This window comes from Heptranchias perlo, chromosome 14 (genome assembly GCF_035084215.1).
Source record: "Heptranchias perlo isolate sHepPer1 chromosome 14, sHepPer1.hap1, whole genome shotgun sequence".
Lineage (NCBI taxonomy): Eukaryota > Metazoa > Chordata > Chondrichthyes > Hexanchiformes > Hexanchidae > Heptranchias > Heptranchias perlo.
In genome coordinates, this window is record NC_090338.1 from 2,503,503 (window position 1) to 2,523,329 (window position 19,827).

At 47.7% G+C, this 19,827-nt stretch overlaps 1 protein-coding gene across 1 annotated transcript; it reads right to left on the reverse strand.

The window, feature by feature from the left end:
- Window positions 1–46: 46 nt before the first annotated feature.
- On the reverse strand, window positions 47–19,563 carry LOC137332030 (magnesium transporter NIPA2-like). The gene is made up of 6 exons (XM_067995759.1): window positions 19,442–19,563; window positions 13,959–14,201; window positions 11,641–11,697; window positions 3,576–3,666; window positions 1,421–1,581; window positions 47–773 (listed from the first exon to the last, which is right to left on the reverse strand). Exons 1-6 carry the CDS (start codon window positions 19,482–19,484, stop codon window positions 157–159), a joined length of 1,212 nt encoding a protein of 403 aa, XP_067851860.1. The 5' UTR covers window positions 19,485–19,563; the 3' UTR covers window positions 47–156.
- Between the last annotated feature and the right edge of the window lie 264 nt (window positions 19,564–19,827).

A 19,827-nucleotide genomic window follows, 5' to 3' on the forward strand; every position in this document is an offset into this window, starting at 1 on the left:
CGGGCCCCCCCCCCCCCCCCGACCTTTGCACCAGTGAAATCTGCGGTCATTGGACAAAGGGAACAAACCTGCATCAAAACATTAAACGGTTTCAAAGTCTGCCCGAGTCTGACTCTGATAGTTGCACTTTAAATGATCGTCTGTAAACCTAAACCTTCACCCGTATATAACAAAGACCCTGGGCTTTTCCTCGGTGAAGACTGCGTTGTCCATGCTTTCGATAAGGATGTGCTTGTCGTCCATCTTCAGCATGGGGGTCACAGAGGTTTCCTCTTGCATCTTCAGAGCCTGTGGCAAGTTCTTCAGGCTGAAATTCAGGTCTTTAAAGGCGTGAAGCATGAAGACTCCAAGGATGATGGTCCCAAAGCCAGTCACGGAGCCCACAATGTCTGCCGCAGACATGGTGTACCACTCTTTGAACAGGATGACTGAAGTGGTGATAACCACAGTGGTAAAGAAGACGTAGTAAATGGGGTAGACCACAGAGGTGTTGAAAACGTCCAGGGATTTGTTTAAGTAGTTGACCTGGGTGATGATGGAGGCCAGCAGGGAGAAGATGAGAATCCAGGTTAACGGGTGTTTGTACACTGGGCGATTGGCTAAGCATCCGCGGATGGCAATGTCTATCCCTTTCACAGATGAGACGGAGAAAGCACCGATGAGGGAGCAGACGGCAATGTAGACCAGGATGTTGGTGTGTCCATATCTGGGGGCCGCGAATAGGATGAGGATGAAAACCGCAATCAGCAAGAGGGAAGCAAACACCAGGAAACCTGCCGGTACAAAATCTTTATTAAAACAAAACTATTGAGGCGCGATTTTAACCCTGCCCGGTGGGAGCGGGGGTTAAAATGGCGGTCGGGCGCCTGCAGCCATTTTAACCCGGCCAATTGCGGTCGGGGGGTAAAGCATCCGACACAAGCAGTGTGGGGACTTGATCGATATTTAAAGGTTTGTATCTAATGTTGTGATTCGGGCCTCGACGCGATTTTAACCGCCGATCGCGACAGAGGCGCCCAGTGCCGGAGCTGCCGGTGAAAGCTGGCGGGAGGCAGGACCGTGGCCGGGAGAGGCGCAGGTGGAGCAGGCATGCTCCTCACGTGCCCCGTGTGGAAACCTCCCCCAATTGCAATCGCCTCCTCTCCCACCTCACCACCTCACCACGTTCCTTTTCCCAGGGATCGTTCTCTCGGGTCCCCAGCAACAGTCTCCCGCTGCCTGAAAGCTCACTGCCACCCACTGGGCAGGGTTCAGGCCGGAGTTCAACCCCCGAAATGGAAATGAGGCCCAGGAGTTCAAATTGACCAAGGCTCCCGTCAAGGACTTCACAGGTCCTCCCCCCCCCTTACCAACGACGCCCACATCCCGAGAATGAATTTTGAAAAAGTGAGTAAAGGCCCCTCTCTGTTCCCAAACTAACCTGGATCTTTGAGTTTCAGTGCCATTTCCTCCAGTGTTTTCACCTCCTCCTCTTGAGGTGCATGCATCACCATCACGGTCGACCCCAGAATGCAGAGCACACATCCCAGCTTCCCCAGCAGGTTCAGCGTCTCCTGCAGGAGATAGGATGACAGCCCAGCGCTGTACGTGGGAGGGGAGAAAGAAGAAAAGAAATCAGCAGCGCAAAAGAACTCCAAACATCTCACTGATCTAAACAAACATCAACTGAAATTATCCGTACAGGTCCACCTGTTCTTCAGGGATAGTTTGGCTCATTTCCTGCTACTCTCGACTCTGGGTCAGAGGGCTGTGGCTACGAGCTCCCGCTGCAGGTCTTGAGCTGCTAATCTAGATTAGCACTCAGGGATTGCTGGTGGTGCCATAGCATTGCCAACCCTGGTTAGAACGTATTTCTGGAGGTATTGTCACTTGACCACATCGCTCCCCCGCCATTGGTCACCTGACACAGCCATCCTCATGGCCGACTGGAAAGTGAGCAGACTCTCCTTTACCCTGACTCTCAGTCAAACAGCCCTTTTTTCCCCATCTCCAATATTTTTACAATCAATAAATGAAAATGTGCAAAGAAAATGAAAAAAAAAAATTTTTTTTAATGCCCCTAATAATTTTTCTCCCAGATTGCTGGAAGCAGTGTCCAGGAGATCAATCTTTAATTCCTGGAGACTCCAGGACAATCCTGGAGGGTTTAAAGGTGCCATTAAATGGAATCTGCCTGAGGGACTGAATCAGTCTGCCTGTTCCAGGGTGCTAGAAAATAGGAGGATAGTATCAGGCCCTTCCCCGGCCACTCCCATGTCATTTAATTTAACCCTCTGAGGTGTGCACTGCACCATTTATAGAGGACATTTACAGTTTGAGATGACAGCTGCCTGTTTCTTTTAATTCATTCTCGGGGTGTGGGCATCGCTGGCCAAGCCAGCATTTATTGCCCAGAGAAGGTGATGTTACTTCTTTGTAACAACTGAGTTTCTCACTAGGCCCACTTCAGAGGGCAGTTAAGAGTCAACCATGTTGGTGTGGGACTGGAGTCACCTATAGGCCCAGACCGGGTGAGGACGACAGGTTTCCTTCCCTAAAGGACATTAGTGAACCAGTTGGATTTTTACGACAATCTGACAGTTTTGTAGCCACTTTTACTGAGACCAGATTTTTATTTCCAGATTTATTTTTTAAACAATTCAAATTCTCAAACTGCTCTGGTGGGATTATGAACTCATGTTCTCTGGATTACTGGTCCGGTAACAGATCCACTATACCATTCTCTAGAGATGGACACAACATCATGGAAAATGGAGCTACTGGCCGTTTTTCCCTTGATTATTCTCCAGTTTGGTGCTGATGTATTTATACATTAAGACTGTTGCACTATAAAAGTCAAGTATTGACAGGGTTGGAGGATTAAGGCCAATAGCAGACAAATGATCAATTAGGCACATCCCTCGTTTAAGTGGCTGGATGGCGCGATCCTGCTTCACACTCAGGTTGAGAAGCTAGGCTACAGGCAGTGGCGATTTTCATTCCCAGGCCTTGAACTCAGTGCAGCTAAAACCTGGCAGCTCGTGCATGCATCAGACTGCTAGGCACCTGGCTGGTTATTGCGCTGCCTGGGCTGGTGATGACCCACACACAGCAGGAAGGTCTCACATTCTCAGCGGGGCAACACTAGCGGTTGCTACGTTTGGCCTCAGTGCTCCTGAGTTTAGAGAGGGAAAAAACTCCGCCAGGACTCCCGCTCATGATCACTACCGCGGTGGAAAGTCCGGCAGGGACAGGATTGTCTCAGCTGTGATGTCTCCCACGGTAGAATATCCTGCCAACTTCACCGTCCAGGTTTACAACAACTTGCATTTATATAGCACCTTTAAAACAGTAAAGATGTCCCAAGATGCTTCACAGGAGCGATTATCAAACAAAATTTGATACGAGTCACATAAGGAGATATTACACATGAAGAATGTACCAGAGGGACAACTTGTTCCTGTGGAACTGTAACCCATCAAAGAGTCAGCACCTTCAGGAGAGGAGAGGAGAAAAGCTGATAAGGTGGGGGAACGCGAATGGAAATTCTGCAAAGCCAGGATTGTGTTGGTGCCGGTTTGGCTCGTTGGGCGTACCTGACGAGGACGCTGAGTGCTCCCAATGGAGTGACCACCGTCGCAGGAGCGAAAGCATATGCAGCAAAGTTCATCGCCTCTCCACTGCCCACTGGAAGAGACACGAGACTTGGAATTAGTGCATCATTTCATATATATTACTTGCTTTTATAAAGTGCCTTTTTAAAAAAATTCATTCTTTGGATGTGGGTGTCGCTGGCGAGGCCAGCATTTATTGCCCATCCCTAATTGCCCTTGAGAAGGTGGTGGTGAGCCGCCTTCTTGAACCGCTGCAGTCCGTGTGGTGAAGGTTCTCCCACAGTGCTGTTAGGAAGGGAGTTCCAGGATTTTGACCCAGCGACGATGAAGGAACGGCGATATATTTCCAAGTCGGGATGGTGTGTGACTTGGAGGGGAACGTGCAGGTGGTGTTCCCATGTGCCTGCTGCCCTTGTCCTTCTAGGTGTTGGAGGTCGTGGGTTTGGGAGATGCTGTTGAAGAAGCCTTGGCGAGTTGCTGCAGTGCATCCTGTGGATGGTACACACTGCAGCCACAGTGCGCCGGTGGTGAAGGGAGTGAATGTTTAGGGTGGTGGATGGGGTGCCAATCAAGCGGGCTGCTTTGTCCTGGATGGTGTCGAGCTTCTTGAGTGTTGTTGGAGCTGCACTCATCCAGGCAAGTGGAGAGTATTCCATCACACTCCTGACTTGTGCCTTGCGGAAAGGCTTTGGGGAGTCAGGAGGTGAGTCACTCGCCGCAGAATACCCAGCCTCTGACCTGCTCTTGTAGCCACGACAATTAAGTGGCTGGATCACATCGAGACACAGTGAAGTACCTTTGGAGCACAGTGACTGTTATTTACAGCGTCAGACTTAATGGCCGACTCTACAACACACGTTACCAGCAGCAGACGCTCCCCTCTGGTAATGCCTTTCATAACAATGGCCCTTCAGAGTTTCAATTACTTTATAAACCAACACCTTAACAGCATAACTACCAATACACAGAGCGTTTTCTGCCAGAAAGTTGGTTACTAGTGCCAGACCAGGAAACAAATCACAAAAATCAGTGACAAACACTCGGCAGATTAGATTACCGATTGCTGCTATCAAATTTGGGGAAATGAATGAGGGTTTGTTTGTTCATTCTCTCACTGTGGAGTCGACACCAAAATAAACACTGGCTCCATGCAACTCTGCATTGAATTAAAACTTCTGACTTCCTTTGAGTGGTTTCTGTTGGACCTGCCTTGAATTGGGCTTAAAAATATTCACAAGAATATATTCTCTTTAATTTAAGCTCCTTCTTTTAAGCCATGCAATAGATCCACATTTACGTTGAACATCATGGAGGGTTGTGACAGAGTAAATAAGGAGAAACTGTTTCCAGTGGCAGGAGGGTCGGTAACTAGAGGACACAGATTTAAGATAATTGGCAAAAGGGCCAGAGGGGGAGATGAACATTTTTTTTACGCAGTAAGTTATGATCTGGAATGCGCTGCCTGAAAGGGCGGTGGAAGCAGATTCAATAATAACTTTCAAAAGGGAATTGGATAAATACTAGAAGGTGAAAAATTTGCAGGGCTCTGGGACTAATTGGATAGCTCTTTCACAGAGCTGGAACGGGCATTCTTTGGCCTCCTTCTACGGTGTAAGATTCTATGATTCTATGTTAAATGATCTACAAACCAACTGCATAAACAACATTTGCATTTATATAGTACCTTTAACGTATTAAAATGTCCCAAGGTGCTTCACAGGAGCGATTATCAAACAAAATTTGACACTGAGCCACATAAGGAGATATTGGGACAGGTGACCGAAAGCTTGGTTCTATTTATTTATAGAACTTCCAGGTCAGCCGGTTTTGTTTTTCAAGGGTCAGTGATCATGCAGATTTAGTGCGAGGTAACTGAAAGGCTAATTTCTATTAGTTTCAAAAGAAGATAATATTTTAAGAAACATCTTAAAGGAGGAGAGAGAGAGGCAGAAAGGTTTAGGGAGGGAATTCCAGAGTTTAGGGCAGCTGAAGGCACGGCCGCCAATGGTGGAGCGATGGAAATCGGGCAAGAGGCCAGAGTTGGAGGAGCGCAGAGATCTCGGAGGGTTGTAGGGCTGGAGGAGGTTTCAGAGATAGGGAGGGGCGAGGCCATGGAGGGATTTGAAAACAAGGATGAGAATTTTAAAATCTAGGCGTTGCCGAACCAGGAACCAGTGTAGGTGAGCAATCACAGTGGTGATGGGTGACGGGACTCGGTGCAGGTTAGGATTTGGGCAGCAGAGTTTTGGATGAGTTGAAGCTTACTGAGGGTGGAAGATGGGAGGCCGGCCAGGAGAGCATTGGAATAGTAAAGTCTGGAGGTAACAAAACATCAAACGCCTGATACAAATGATCCACTCAAAATGTTACAAATACAAATAAAATCAAACCACACTCTGCTTCCTTTCGTTAATGATACCGCTGGCCATGCTCTGCCCAGCCCTGGTCACAGAAGGCTTCAAGCATAAAGGTGGGCACCGCCTGATCCCTCTCTAGGGTCACCCGGGCACGCACAAGGCACCATCTGAATTGGGACTATTCTGAACTGGACCAATAAGAGTGGCAGTAGGATCACCCAATGCCACCAGAATGAAACACCACTGGACGGGATTTCTAGGGTTAATGGAAGACTGTTTTATGACTCAGTTTGTAAAAGAACCAACAAGGATTTGATTACGAGTAACAGAGATGATCAAATCTCCAACACAAAGGTGGGTGAGGCTTTAAGCACCAGTGATCATAATGTGATCACATTTCACACTACAAGGATTGAAGAGATCAGTAAAACCCAAACAAAATTGCCAAATTTTAAGACAACCAACTTTCTGCACTTGAGAAGTCTTTGTCAAAGTGGTCCTGGCAGTTTTCAATATGGCTGGGGGAGTGGAGCAACTATGGATTCCTTCACGGAGGTGATTCTGAATGCAATGGATTAATGTGTACCCATGCGAGGCAAAGGTAACAAGTTTAAAGGCACAGGTTGAACAGAACTGCCATACAACTCAAAGAAAAATATTTGAGGCCGTGAAGAAAATGGCAAAAGGCATGCCTAGAGTGTAAAAAGGGGCAACAAAATGGCAAGGGAAAATTTTGAATTGAATATGGCAAGAGAAGTGAAAGATAATAAAGTTTTTCTTAGTTATATTAAGAGAAAAAGAAAAAACAAGGGATGGAGTGGGGCCACTGAAAGTGGGATCGGGTGAGTGCATGACAACTGATGCGACACAGGTTGCATAAGTGTTCCTTACGTTTTTTGCCTCAGTTTTCACCAAGGAGGAGACAGGTAACTTATAGGAACTAGAGGGTGTTGCAGAGTTAAGTTGTGACACTATTCACACTACTACCAGCATGGTTGCCAAACAGCTGTGCAAACTTCTGGTGAATGAATCTCAGGGGTCGGATAAGATGCATCCAAGAACCCTTAAGGAAATAAGAAAGACTGACATTTCTATAGCGCCTTTCACAACCTCAGGACATTGCAAAGCGCTTTACATCCAATTAAATATTTTTTGAAGTGTAGTCATTGTTGTAATGTGGGAAACATGGCAAGATCCCACAAACAGCAATGTGATAAATGACCAGATAATCTGGTTTAGTGATGTTGACAGAGGAACAAATGTTGGCCAGGACACCAGGAGAACTCCCATTGCTCTTTCTCAAATCGTGCCACGGGATCTTTTACACCCACCTGAGAGGGCCTCGGTTGTAAGGTCTCATGTGAAAGACGGCACTTCTGACGGTGCAGCACTCCCTCAGTGCTGTGTGGAACGTCAGCCTAGATTACGGGCTCAAGTCTCTGGAGTGGGACTTGAACCCACAATCTTCTAACTCAGAAGGCGAGCGTGCTACCCACTGAGCCACGGCTGACATCTCCATAGAGGCTCTTGAGGGAGAGACTGTAATATAATTCAAAGGGCAATTGGGTATGGATTTGTAAAGAAACAATATAAAAGGGTGCAGGGATAGGGCTGAGGAATAGGATTGGAGTAGGCAGCTCCAGCTGAAGGGCTAGCATCGGGACAGTGGGCCGAACGGCTGTAGTTTGTACGATTCAATGAACTGTAAAAAGACTTTAAGCCTTCCACTTTTTATTGTGGCCCAAACCAGACAGAGCAGATCAAGGGGTGGGGCAGAGGTAAGAATTCAGGGTTTTAGTTCTGATGTATGTATCAGTGCTAGTGAATCTGATCGAGGGCCTGAATATCCCGTGTGCCATGGGACACAGAAGTAAATCAGAGAGGGATGGGGGTGGAATGTACTTCTATTTTAAAAATGATTTTTAATGGAAATTTTACAAATGGGGGGATAGGAGGCTGAGCCCTGGGAGTGCACAGTCACAGAATTAACCCTTTAGTGTCTGGTTTACATTCTAGAAATTTCAGAACAGGTCAGTGTAGAACTGAACTGTCTAGTCTAAAAGTGGATAGTTGGGGCCTCCTTCTCAGGTTCTCGTGGACAGCTAGAATTTAAAAACCTGACGAAACACAGGCCCAGTTTCTGCCTGTACCCACTGTTCGCATTTACCAGTGTAATCACCTTCTGCATCCAATAATAATTACTGTATTTAGGAAAATTACATACAATCTACAGCACAGAAACGTAGGATCAGGAGGAGGACATTCAGCCCCTCGACCCTGCTCCACCGTTCAATTAGATCATGACTGATCTGTATCTTAACTCCATTTACCCGCCTTTGCTCCATTTCCCTTGATACCCTTACCCAACAAAAATCTATCGATCTCAGTCTTGAAAGCTCCAATTGACCCCCAGCACCCACAGCCTTTTGCGAGAGAGTTCCAGATTTCCACTACCCTTTGTGTGGAAAAGTGCTTCCTGATTTCCCTCCTAAATGTCCGAGCTCTAATTTTAAGATTATGTCCCCTCGTTCTTGATTCCCCCACCAGAGGAAATGGTTTCTCTGTACCTACGCTATCATTTTCAAACATCTATCATACTCAAGGGAATAAAAGCCAAGAAACAGGGCGTTCGGCCCAACTGGTCTATGCTGGTGTTTATATTCCGCACAAGCCTTCTCCCACTCCAATGACCTCTTCCCACCCTACCCCCTGTATCCCTCTATTCCCTTCTCCCTCATGTATGCATCAAGCCTCCCCTTAAATACATTAATTCCATCTGCCTCAACCACTCCATGTGGCAGCGAGTTCCACATTCTCACCACTCTCTGTGTAAAGAGTTTCCTCCTAAATTCTTTGAGCTGTTAGTGACTATCATATTTTAATGACCCTTTTGTTCTGGACTCACCCATAAGCGGAAACAGTTTCTCCACATATTGAAACCCGTCATAATTTTAAAGACCTTCCATCAGGTCTCCTATTAGTCAAATTAGGAGCATGAAAATATTATATAAAACATTTTGGAAATGTTTTATATCGAGTTAGAAACTGGAAAGTACTGCAGTACAAAGGGATCTGAGGGTCCTCGTGCAAGAAAATCAAAAAGTTAGTATGCAGGTGCAACAGGCGATCAAGAAGGCCAACGGAATGTTGGCTTTTATTGCTAGGGGGATAGAATATAAAAACAGGGAGGTATTGCTGCAGTTATATAAGGTATTGGTGAGACCGCACCTGGAATACTGCATATAGTTTTGGTCTCCATACTTAAGAAAAGACATACTTGCTCTCGAGGCAGTACAAAGAAGGTTCACTCGGTTAATCCCAGACATATGAGGAGAGGTTGAGTAGATTGGGACTCTACTCATTGGAGTTCAGAAGAATGAGAGGCGATCTTATTGAAACATATAAGATTGTGAAGGGGCTTCATCGGGTGGATGCGGTGAGGATGTTCCCAAGGATGGGTGAAACTAGAACTAGGGGGCATAATCTTAGAATAAGGGGCTGCTCTTTCAAAACTGAGATGAGGAGAAACTTCTTCACTCAGAGGGTGGTAGATCTGTGGAATTTGCTGCCCCAGGAAGCTGTGGAAGCTACATCATTAAATAAATTTAAAACAGAAATAGACAGTTTCCTAGAAGTAAAAGGAATTAGGGGTTACGGGGAGCGGGCAGGAAATTGGACATGAATTTAGATTTGAGGTTAGGATCAGATCAGCCATGATCTTATTGAATGGCGGAGCAGGCTCGAGGGGCCGATTGGCCTACTCCTGCTCCTATTTCTTATGTTCTTATGAGTTACAACAAAACTACAGCACAGAAACAGGCCATTCGGCCCAACTGGTCCATGCTGGTGTTTATGCTCCACATGAGCCTCCTCCCTCCCCTCTTCATCTCACCCTATCAGCATATCCTTCTATTCCTTTCTCCCTCATGTGTTTATCCAGCTTCCACTTAAATGCATCGCTGCTATTCGCCTCAACCACTCCTTGTGGGAGTGAGTTCCACATTCTCACCACTCTCTGGGTAAAGAAGTTTCTCCTGAATTCCCGATTGGATTTATTAGTGACTATCTTATATTTGTGACCCCTAGTTCTGGTCTCCCCCACAAGTGGAAACATCTTCTCTACGTCTACCCTATCAAACCCTTTCATAATCTTAAAGACCTCTTTCAGATCACCCCTCAGTCTTCCCTTTTCTAGACAAAGGAGCCCCAGCCTGTTCAACCTTTCCTGATAATTATATCCTCTCAGTATCATCCTAGTAAATCTTTTTTGTACCCTGCCCAATGCCTCTACATCCTTTTCGTAATATGGAGACCAGAACTCAATACTGCACAGTACTCCAAGTGTGGTCTAACCAAGATTCTATGGGCTCAATTTTAAAAGTGAGAAATGGGTGGGTTGGGGGCAGTGGGGGGGGTATTGAAAATTGCCACCATTTCAGACCCGTCTCCAACCCGCCCATTTCTGGTTTTCACCGGAGCGGGACAAGGGGCGGGCGACCAACCCGCTCCCAGGAGGCAGGTCGGGCCTTAAAACCTATCAAGGAGGCTTCGGGCCACCATTTTTCTGGACTTACCAATTTCAACCCCGGGGGGCTGGGATTCCTAGGCCTTCTGTTTTATGCCTCGTGAAAGGAGGCAAGAAGGCTCGAGACTAACAGGTAGATGTGCAGAAAGGCACAGCTTGTGGGCCCGGAGGAACAGGAGTGCTTCCCCCAGGCCGAACAAGCCTACCTGCACCGACCCCCCCAACGATCGCAGACGTCCGACCCCCGATCACGGACCCCACCCCCCCCCGATCCCCGACCCCGATCCTCCCCCCTCCACTCCAGTCCTCCAATCCTCGACCCCAATCCTCCCACCCCCGAACCACCCTCAACGATCGCCATCTCCCGTGATGACCCCCGATCCCTAAAACCCCCGCCCCGTGACTGACCCCGATCCCTTCCCCCATGACTCACGACTCCCGTGCCAGGCTATGCCCACCCATGCCCTGTGCCCACCCATGCCCCCTCCCCGTGCCCACCCATACATCCCTGACCCCCCCACCATCCATACAAACAAAGACTTACCTGAAGATTTACCTGCACATGTTCTCCCCCTGGCTGATCGCCCATCTGACTGAGACCAGCCGGTCAATCAGTCGGTCAGTCGGACGGGAAACCGACAATAAAAAGATGTCCTTACGTCAAAATCGCAAGGACGTCCGGGAAACCCGTACTAATAGGTATCCCGTCCTCAATTTGACCCCCCGCCCCCTTCCCGGCTCGGTTTTAAAATCGAGCCCTATGTGTTTATCAGAACTTCTTTCCTTTTCAATCCTATCCCTCTAGAAATGAACCCCAGTGCTTGAGTTGCCTTTTTTTATGGCCTTATTAACCTGCGTCGCTACTTTTAGTGATTTGTGTATCTGTACCCCCAGATCCCTTTGCTCCTCTACCCCGTTTATTATCCAAGCAGTGTGTGGCCTTCCTACCAAAACGCACCACCTCACACTTACCTATATTGATAAGTGTTCGAACTATTTTCGTTCGAACGAAAGTGCATAAGAATTGGTACAATTGTAAATTTAAGCCTCACTGAGCTCCCTGATTATTTACTGGGACAGGCCGTTCACTAGCAGAATGGGGCCTCCTTTTATCTCAGCAAACACTGGCAGCGGCAGTCACCTGTTCCCCAAGTTTGTTACTTACTTGTTAGTAGACCGGCCCACCACATCCAGTCCTTGAGGTAACCATGGCCTCCGTCCCCTACAACAGACAACAGGAAGGTCAACCATAAAGTCAGTGTGTTGCCTTTACACACCTGAGATTACAGCAGCTGAGAAAAGTGTGTAGAAAGCCCCAGGTCTGGTCCTGATCCTGATCAAGGCAAGAATATTAGCCTGAGTTTCAGGAAACGAGAGCTAGGGATTTGCGGTTGGGTTGCCAGGAATTAAGGAATAATCTCTGAGCATACCCCGGATAAAAATCACTGGGGCATTAAACAAAATTATTGTTTATAAAAACTTTCTTTGAACACTTTTGTTTAATATATCGGGCATGGGGAAGAAAAACTGTTTGATTGACAGTCAAGAATCATCCAATCAGAGAATGAAGGGTCCATTCACTTTCCGATTGGCCGTGGGAAGGCGGGGCCTCAAGAGGATGGACGTGTCGGGCGACCAATGGTGGGAATGGGGGTGGGGCACCTTGAGGACGGATGCGTCGGGCGACCAATGGCGGGAGTGTGGGGGCAGGGCTGTTGGAGGCAGGCAGTCATGTGATGAAACCTCCAGGAATATGACCCACCAGAGTTGGCAACCCGACTTTGCAGGCACTCTTTGCATTGCTGCTGTGGTATCAGGAGATTCCCTCAGGATCGGCTTCTGATTTCCGCATTCACATTCCCGTCTGGTACTGGCCAATCTGACATCAGTTTGTAGCATCCAGGGCCGGTCTCTCACTGACTGAGCTGGGATTCAGGGCTGGTCTCTCACTGACTGAGCTGGGATTCAGGGCTGGTCTCTCACTGACTGAGCTGGGATTCAGGGCTGGTCTCTCACTGACTGAGCTGGGATTCAGGGCTGGTCTCTCACTGACTGAGCTGGGATTCAGGGCTGGTCTCTCACTGACTGAGCTGGGATTCAGGGCTGGTCTCTCACTGACTGAGCTGGGATTCAGGGCTGGTCTCTCACTGACTGAGCTGGGATTCAGGGCTGGTCTCTCACTGACTGAGCTGGGATTCAGGGCTGGTCTCTCACTGACTGAGCTGGGATTCAGGGCTGGTCTCTCACTGACTGAGCTGGGATTCAGGGCTGGTCCCTCACTGACTGAGCTGGGATTCAGGGCTGGTCCCTCACTGACTGAGCTGGGATTCAGGGCTGGTCTCGCACTGACTGAGCTGGGATTCAGGGCTGGTCTCTCACTGACTGAGCTGGGATTCAGGGCTGGTCTCTCACTGACTGAGCTGAGATTCAGGGCTGGTCCCTCACTGACTGAGCTGGGATTCAGGGCTGGTCTCTCACTGACTGAGCTGGGATTCAGGGCCGGTCCCTCACTGACTGAGCTGGGATTCAGGGCTGGTCCCTCACTGACTGAGCTGGGATTCAGGGCTGGTCCCTCACTGACTGAGCTGGGATTCAGGGCTGGTCTCGCACTGACTGAGCTGGGATTCAGGGCTGGTCTCTCACTGACTGAGCTGGGATTCAGGGCTGGTCCCTCACTGACTGAGCTGGGATTCAGGGCTGGTCTCGCACTGACTGAGCTGGGATTCAGGGCTGGTCTCTCACTGACTGAGCTGGGATTCAGGGCTGGTCTCTCACTGACTGAGCTGGGATTCAGGGCTGGTCTCACATTGACTGACCTCTTTCTGTAGGGAAGTGCCCAGCCTCCACAGGGACATGAGTGAATAGTGTGTCGGATGGAGTTGGGTGAGGAGGTCATCTTGGGCACTGACCCGCCTCCTATCACTCCCCGAGGGGCAGCTTTCCTGACAGTGGCCCTCCAGAGACTTATGCCCATAATCCAGGCCGAAACTCCCAGTGCAGTACTGAGGGTGTGCTGTACTGTTGGTAATGCCGTCTTTCGGATGAGACGTTAAACCGAGACCCATCTGCCCTCTCAGGTGGACATAAAAGATCCCACGGCCACCATTGGAAGAAGAGCAGGGGAGTTCTCCCCGGTGTCCTGGGGCCAATATTTATCCCTCAACCAACATCACTAAAAAAAGAACAGATAATCTGGTCATTATCACATTGCTGTTTGTGGGATCTTGCTGTGCACAAATTGGCTGCCATGTTTCCTACATTACAAAAGTGACGTCCTGAGGTCGTTAAAGGCACAAGTCTTCTTTTATGGCCTCAACAAACTTAACCCTACTGCGGCCTATAAAACCACATCACAAGCTTACACGGATCCTTCTGTGGCCGACTGAAAGGGTAATTACGCCATTAACCAAAGGGATACAGTTAGTTCAGCTCCTGGTGCCTCCCCTATCAATCCTGGGGAAGGAGCTGAGGCGAACCCATTACCTGCTCTGACGCCGCCCAGTTGAGCCAATCGCAGCAGCCCCTTTTTCTTCAGGATGACACTGACTCCGATGAGGAAGCTGGAGAAGATGGCCAAAGCCAGGCCAATATAAAAGTCGGGTGATCTCCCCGAGGGACCCACTGCCAGGGACGCATTCTGGTGAGCGCTGGCTAGATCCTTCACGTGGACGATTTGGCACAAGGCCTCACAAGAAGTTGAAGGGCACACCAGAGTCACGTATGAACCTGCGGGGAGAGCAAAGCATAGTTTAGAAAGCAGAATCGGAGAGCGTTTCTTTCACGCCTCTTCCTTATTGTAAGAATTTCTCCTGTTTCCGCCCCCCCCCCCCACACAAATCTTGCTCCCCCCCTCTCCCAAAGATGCTAACTCCCAGCCAGGGTTCCCGGGCACTGGCCTCCCTCAGCCGCTGAGCCACTCTTCATCGGTGGTGACATGTCAGAGGTCTATTCAACTGTGGAGGGCATCACAGCTGAGCCCTGTTCTCGTCCAAAGTCTGGTCATTTATCACATTGCTGTTTGTGAGATCTTGCTATGCGCAAATAGGCTGCCGCATTTCCTACAGCAGTGACGACACTTCAAAAAGTATTTCATTGGCAGTAAAGAGCTTTGGGACGTCCTAGGTTTGTGAGAGCCGCTGTATAAATGCAATTAATTTGGACCAGGAAGAGGCCATTCAGCCCCTCGAGCCTGTTCCGCCATTCAATTAGATTATGGCTGATCTGTATCTGAACTCCATTTACCCGCCTTGGTTCCATATCCCTTAATATCCACATCCAACAAAAATCGATCAATCTCAGTTTTGACATTTTCAATTGACCCCCAGCCTCAACAGCTTTTTGGGGGAGAGAGTTCCAGATTCCCACTCCCCTTTGTGTGAAGAAATGTTTCCTGACATCACCCCTGAACAGCCTGGCTCTAATTTTAAGGTTATGCCCCCTTGTTCTAGACTCTCCCACCAGAGGAAATAGTTTCTCTCTATCGACCCTATCAAATCCTTTAATCATCTTAAACACTTCAATTAGATCACCCCTTAATCTTCTATACTATATCGCCCTGAGGGGGAGTTCATAGAGTGTATTAGGGACTGTTTCTTAGATTATAAAGGAATGAGGGTGGAATTGGCTAAAGTGGACTGGGTAAACAGATTAGATGATATGATGGTGGATAAGCAGTGGCAAACATTTAAAAAGATATTTTATGACTCGCAACAAAAATCTATCCCTGTGAGGAGGAAAGACTCCACAAAAAGGGTGAACCAACCATGGCTAACGAAGGAAGTCAAGGATGGTATTAGGTTAAAAGAAAAAGCATTCAACATGGCAAAGATTACTGGTAAGCCCGAAGGTTGGGAAAACTTTAAAAACCAGCAAAGGATGACTAAAAGAATAATGAGGGAGAAAATAAATTATAAGAGTAAACTAGCAAGAAATATAAAAACTGACAGTAAAAGCTTCTACAAGTATATAAAAAGGAAGAGGGTAGCGAAAGTAAACATTGGTCCCTTAGAGGATGAGACTGGGGAAATAATAATGGAAAACAAGGAAATGGCAGAGGAATTGAACAGATATTTTATATCTGTCTTCACAGTAGAAGACACTAATAATATACCAATAATAGTAGAAAATCAAGGGGCAAAGGGGAGGGAGGAACTAAAAACAATCACTATCACTATAGAAAAAGTACTAGGTAAACTAATGGGTCTAAAGGCTGACAAGTCCCCTGGACCTGATGGCTTGCATCCGAGGGTCTTAAAGGAAGTGGCTACAGAGATAGTGGATGCATTGGTTGTAATCTTCCAGAATTCACTAGATTCTGGAAAGGTCCCAGCGGATTGGAAAACCGCAAACGTAACACCCCTATTCAAGAAGGGAGTGAGACAGTAAGCAGGTAACTATAGACCAGTTAGCCTAACATCTGTCATTGGGAAAATGCTAGAATCTATTATTAAGGAAGTAGTAGCAGGACATTTGGAGACTCATAATAAAATCAAGGAGAGTCAACATGGTTTTATGAAGGGGAAATCATGTCTGACAAATTTATTAGAGTTCTTTGAGGAAGTAACGGGCAGGGTGGATAAAGGGGAACCAATGGGTGCAGTATATTTGGATTTCCAAAAGGCATTCGATAAGGTGCCACATAAAAGATTACTGCACAAGATAATAACTCATGGTGTTGGGGGTAATATACTGGCATGGATAAAGGATCGCTGCCCGAATTGGTGGTAGAGGCAGGGACCCTCAACTCTTTTAAAAATTACCAGAACCTGCACCTAAAGTGCTGTAAGCTGCAGGGCTACGGACCGGGTGCTGGAAGGTGGGATTAGAATGGGCACCTGGTTGTTCTTTGAGCCGGCGCGGACACGATGGGCCGAATGGCCCCCTTCTGTGCTGTATCTTTTCTATGGTTCTAGGATTGGCTAACTAACAGAAAACAAAGAGTCGGGATAAAAGGGTCATTTTTAAAATGGCAATCTGTAACTAGTGGGGTGCCACAGGGCTCAGTGCTGGGGCCTCAACTATTTACAATATATATCAATGACTTGGATGAAGGAACAGAGTGTCTTGTGGCCAAATTTGCTGATGATACAAAGATAGGTGGAAAAGCAAGTTGTGATGAGGACACAAAGTGTCTGCAAAGGGATATTGACAGGTTAAGCGAATGGGCAAAAATTTGGCAGATGGAATCTAATGTGGGAAAATGTGAAGTCATCCACTTTGGGAGGAAAAATAAAAAAGCAAAATATTATTTGAATGGAGAAATAGTACAAAATGCTGCGGTACAGAGGGATCTGGGTGTCCTCGTACATGAAACACAAAAAGTCAACATACAGGTGGAGCAGGTAATCCGGAAGGCAAACGGAATATTGGCCTTTATTTCTAGGGGGATGGAGTATAAAAGCAGGGAAGTCATGCTACAACTGTACAGGGTGCTGGTGAGACCACACCTGGAGTACTGTGTACAGTTCTGGTGCCCTTATTTAAGGAAGGACATACTTGCATTGGAGGCAGTTCAAAGAAGGTTCACTAGGTTGATTCCGGGTATGAAAGGGTTGTCTTATGAGGAAAGATTGAACAGGTTGGGTCTGTACTCATTGGAGTTTAGAAGAATGAGAGGAGATCTTATTGAAACATACAAGATTCTGAAGGGACTCGATAGGGTAGATGCTGAGAGGATGTTACCCCTCATGGGTGAATCTAAAACTAGGGGACATAGTCTCAGAATAAGGGGTCACCCGTTTAAGATGGAAATGAGGAGGAATTTCTTCTCCCAGAGGGTCGTGAATCTTTGGAATTCTTTACCCCAAAAAGCTGTGGAGGCTGAGTCATTGAATACATTCAAGGCTGAGTTAGACTAATTTTTGATCAGCGAGGGAGTCAAAGGATATGGGGAAAGGGCGGGAAAGTGGAGTTGAGGTAAAAATCAGATCAGCCATGATCTCATTGAATGGCGGAGCAGGCTCGAGGGGCCGAATGGCCTACTCCTGCTCCTATCTCTTATGGTCTTACTCAATGGAATACAAGCCTAGTCCATGCAACCTGTTTAACCCTTGTAGCCCCAGTATCATTCTGGTGAATCTGCGCTGCACCCCCAGGAACTGTCCCTTTAAACCAGGAGCACTCCGTGTTAAACCAGGAGCAGTCCCATTAAACCAGGAGCAGTCCCATTAAACCAGGAGCGGTCCCGTTAAACGGGAGCACTCCATGTTAAACCAGGAGCTGTCCCGTTAAACCAGGAGCAGTCCTGTTAAACGGGAGCACTCCTTGTTAAACCAGGAGCAGTCCCGTTAAACCAGGAGCGGTCCCGTTAAACGAGAGCACTCCGTGTTAAACCGGGAGCAGTCCCGTTAAACCAGGAGCGGTCCCGTTAAACGGGAGCACTCCATGTTAAACCAGGAGCAATCCCGTTAAACCAGCAGCAGTCCCGTTAAATGGAAGCACTCCGTGTTAAACCAGGAGCAGTCCCGTTAAACCAGGAGCAGTCCCGTTAAACCAGGAGCAGTCCTGTTAAACGGGAGCACTCCATGTTAAAGCAGGAGCAGTCCCGTTAAACCAGGAGCAGTCCCATTAAACCAGGAGCAGTCCCGTTAAACCAGGAGCAGTCCCGTTAAACGGGAGCACTCCTTGTTAAACCAGGAGCAGTCCCGTTAAACCAGGAGCGGTCCCGTTAAACCAGGAGCGGTCCCGTTAAAAGGGAGCACTCTGTGTTAAACCAGGAGCAGTCCCGTTAAACCAGGAGCAGTCCCGTTAAACGGGCGCACTCCATGTTAAACCAGGAGCAGTCCTGTTAAACGGGAGCACTCCGTGTTAAACCAGGAGCAGTCCCGTTAAACCAGGAGTGGTCCCGTTAAACGAGAGCACTACATGTTAAACCAGGAGCAATCCCGTTAAACCAGCAGCAGTCCCGTTAAACGGGAGCACTCCGTGTTATACCAGGAGCAGTCCCGTTAAACCAGGAGCAATCCCGTTAAACCAGAAGCAGCCCCGTTAAACGGGAGCACTCCATGTTAAACCAGGAGCAGTCCGTGTTAATCCAGGAGCAGTCCCTATGAACCAGGAGCAGTCCCGTTAAACGGGAGCACTCCATGTTAAAGCAGGAGCAGTCCTTGTTAAACCAGGAGCAGTCCTGTTAAAAGGGAGCACTCCGTGTTAAACCAGGAGCAGTCCCGTTAAATGGAAGCACTCCATGTTAAACCAGGAGCAGTCCGTGTTAATCCAGGAGCAGTCCCTTTGAACCAGGAGCGGTCCCGTTAAACCAGGAGCAATATTGAATCTGTCACTCTTGATCAGCTCACACATTTCTGCTTGAAAGCAAAAAAAAACCCTATTGATCAGCTCTTTGAAATCCTATCCGCTCTCCCAGAGTGGATGTTTCTCCTCCTCCCTCCTCTGCCTGATGGTGGGATTAATCCAGCCGGTTAGTAAACTCTCAGTTTTATTCCCCCATTGACAAATCTAATTTTCATTATTCTAGAATGTTGCTTTAAATGACGTTTAGTACTTTGCCTTATCACAGCCCCTGAGTGAATCCCTCCAAAGTCTCCCCACCTCACCCCACACCTGTTTAATCTGTGATCCTGAACAGAAGATAACCAAACAAAAAGTTTTGATAAAATGGTTCAGAACTTTAGGGCTGTTTCAAAGGGCTGAATGTTTCAGTTGGAGCTGTGTCCCAGTAAATTCCAATCACGAGAAGAACCGATTTCAATAAAATTAACAAAGATCTGGAAAAGCACAAACCAATGAAAGCGTTGAACAAAAGTTGTAACGGGGGAGATTGCGTCGTTCTCCCCTGCCCAGTTGTGCTCCACAGTATAAGAGTCAGAATCTGTCCCGGGACAGTAAATACCAAGTCACCCACCAACCCACCAACCCTCAAACTTTACACAACTTTCCCCACCGCTGGTTTATCCGACCTGAGATTTAAATCGCCTTTCTACGAGTAGTGGATGATTTATTGTACTCACCCTTCGAGCAGTTATGGTTTGCCATGACGGTGGCCTCTTCCATTGCTTAAAACCTTCTCACAGCTTCGAATTAAAACAAAACACACAGACTGAGATCTCAGTGGAACGGTTCTGGTCTTTTGTCTCTGGGAGCTGGTGTGTGAAGCCTGTGTCCGTGCTTTGCCTCAGCACCTGCCCTCAGCTCCGCCCTTGCTGATGTGTCACCAACTCCCTCCTTAAAGGAACACAATCCCCTTTTGTTGACGCTTGGCGAAACCTCAGCATCAAATTTCTTTAACTGGTTCTGCAACTCGCTGCCTCGAGCTGCCCTCAGCAAAGTCAACTTTTCTCCATGGAAAGTGAGGCAACAGCGAGAAAAACATTTTGTTTCTCTCCCGAAATTGGAA

Excerpts from the sequence above, each read along its gene's own strand:
- LOC137332030 (XM_067995759.1), bottom strand. The coding sequence starts at position 19,484 with ATGGAAGAGGCCACCGTCATGGCAAACCATAACTGCTCGAAGG. Across the intron at positions 11,698-13,958 it reads ACTGGGCGGCGTCAGAGCAG|GGGACGGAGGCCATGGTTAC; the intron begins GTAATGGGTTCG and ends TGTCTGTTGTAG. Across the intron at positions 3,667-11,640 it reads GTGGGCCGGTCTACTAACAA|TGGGCAGTGGAGAGGCGATG; the intron begins GTAAGTAACAAA and ends TGTCTCTTCCAG.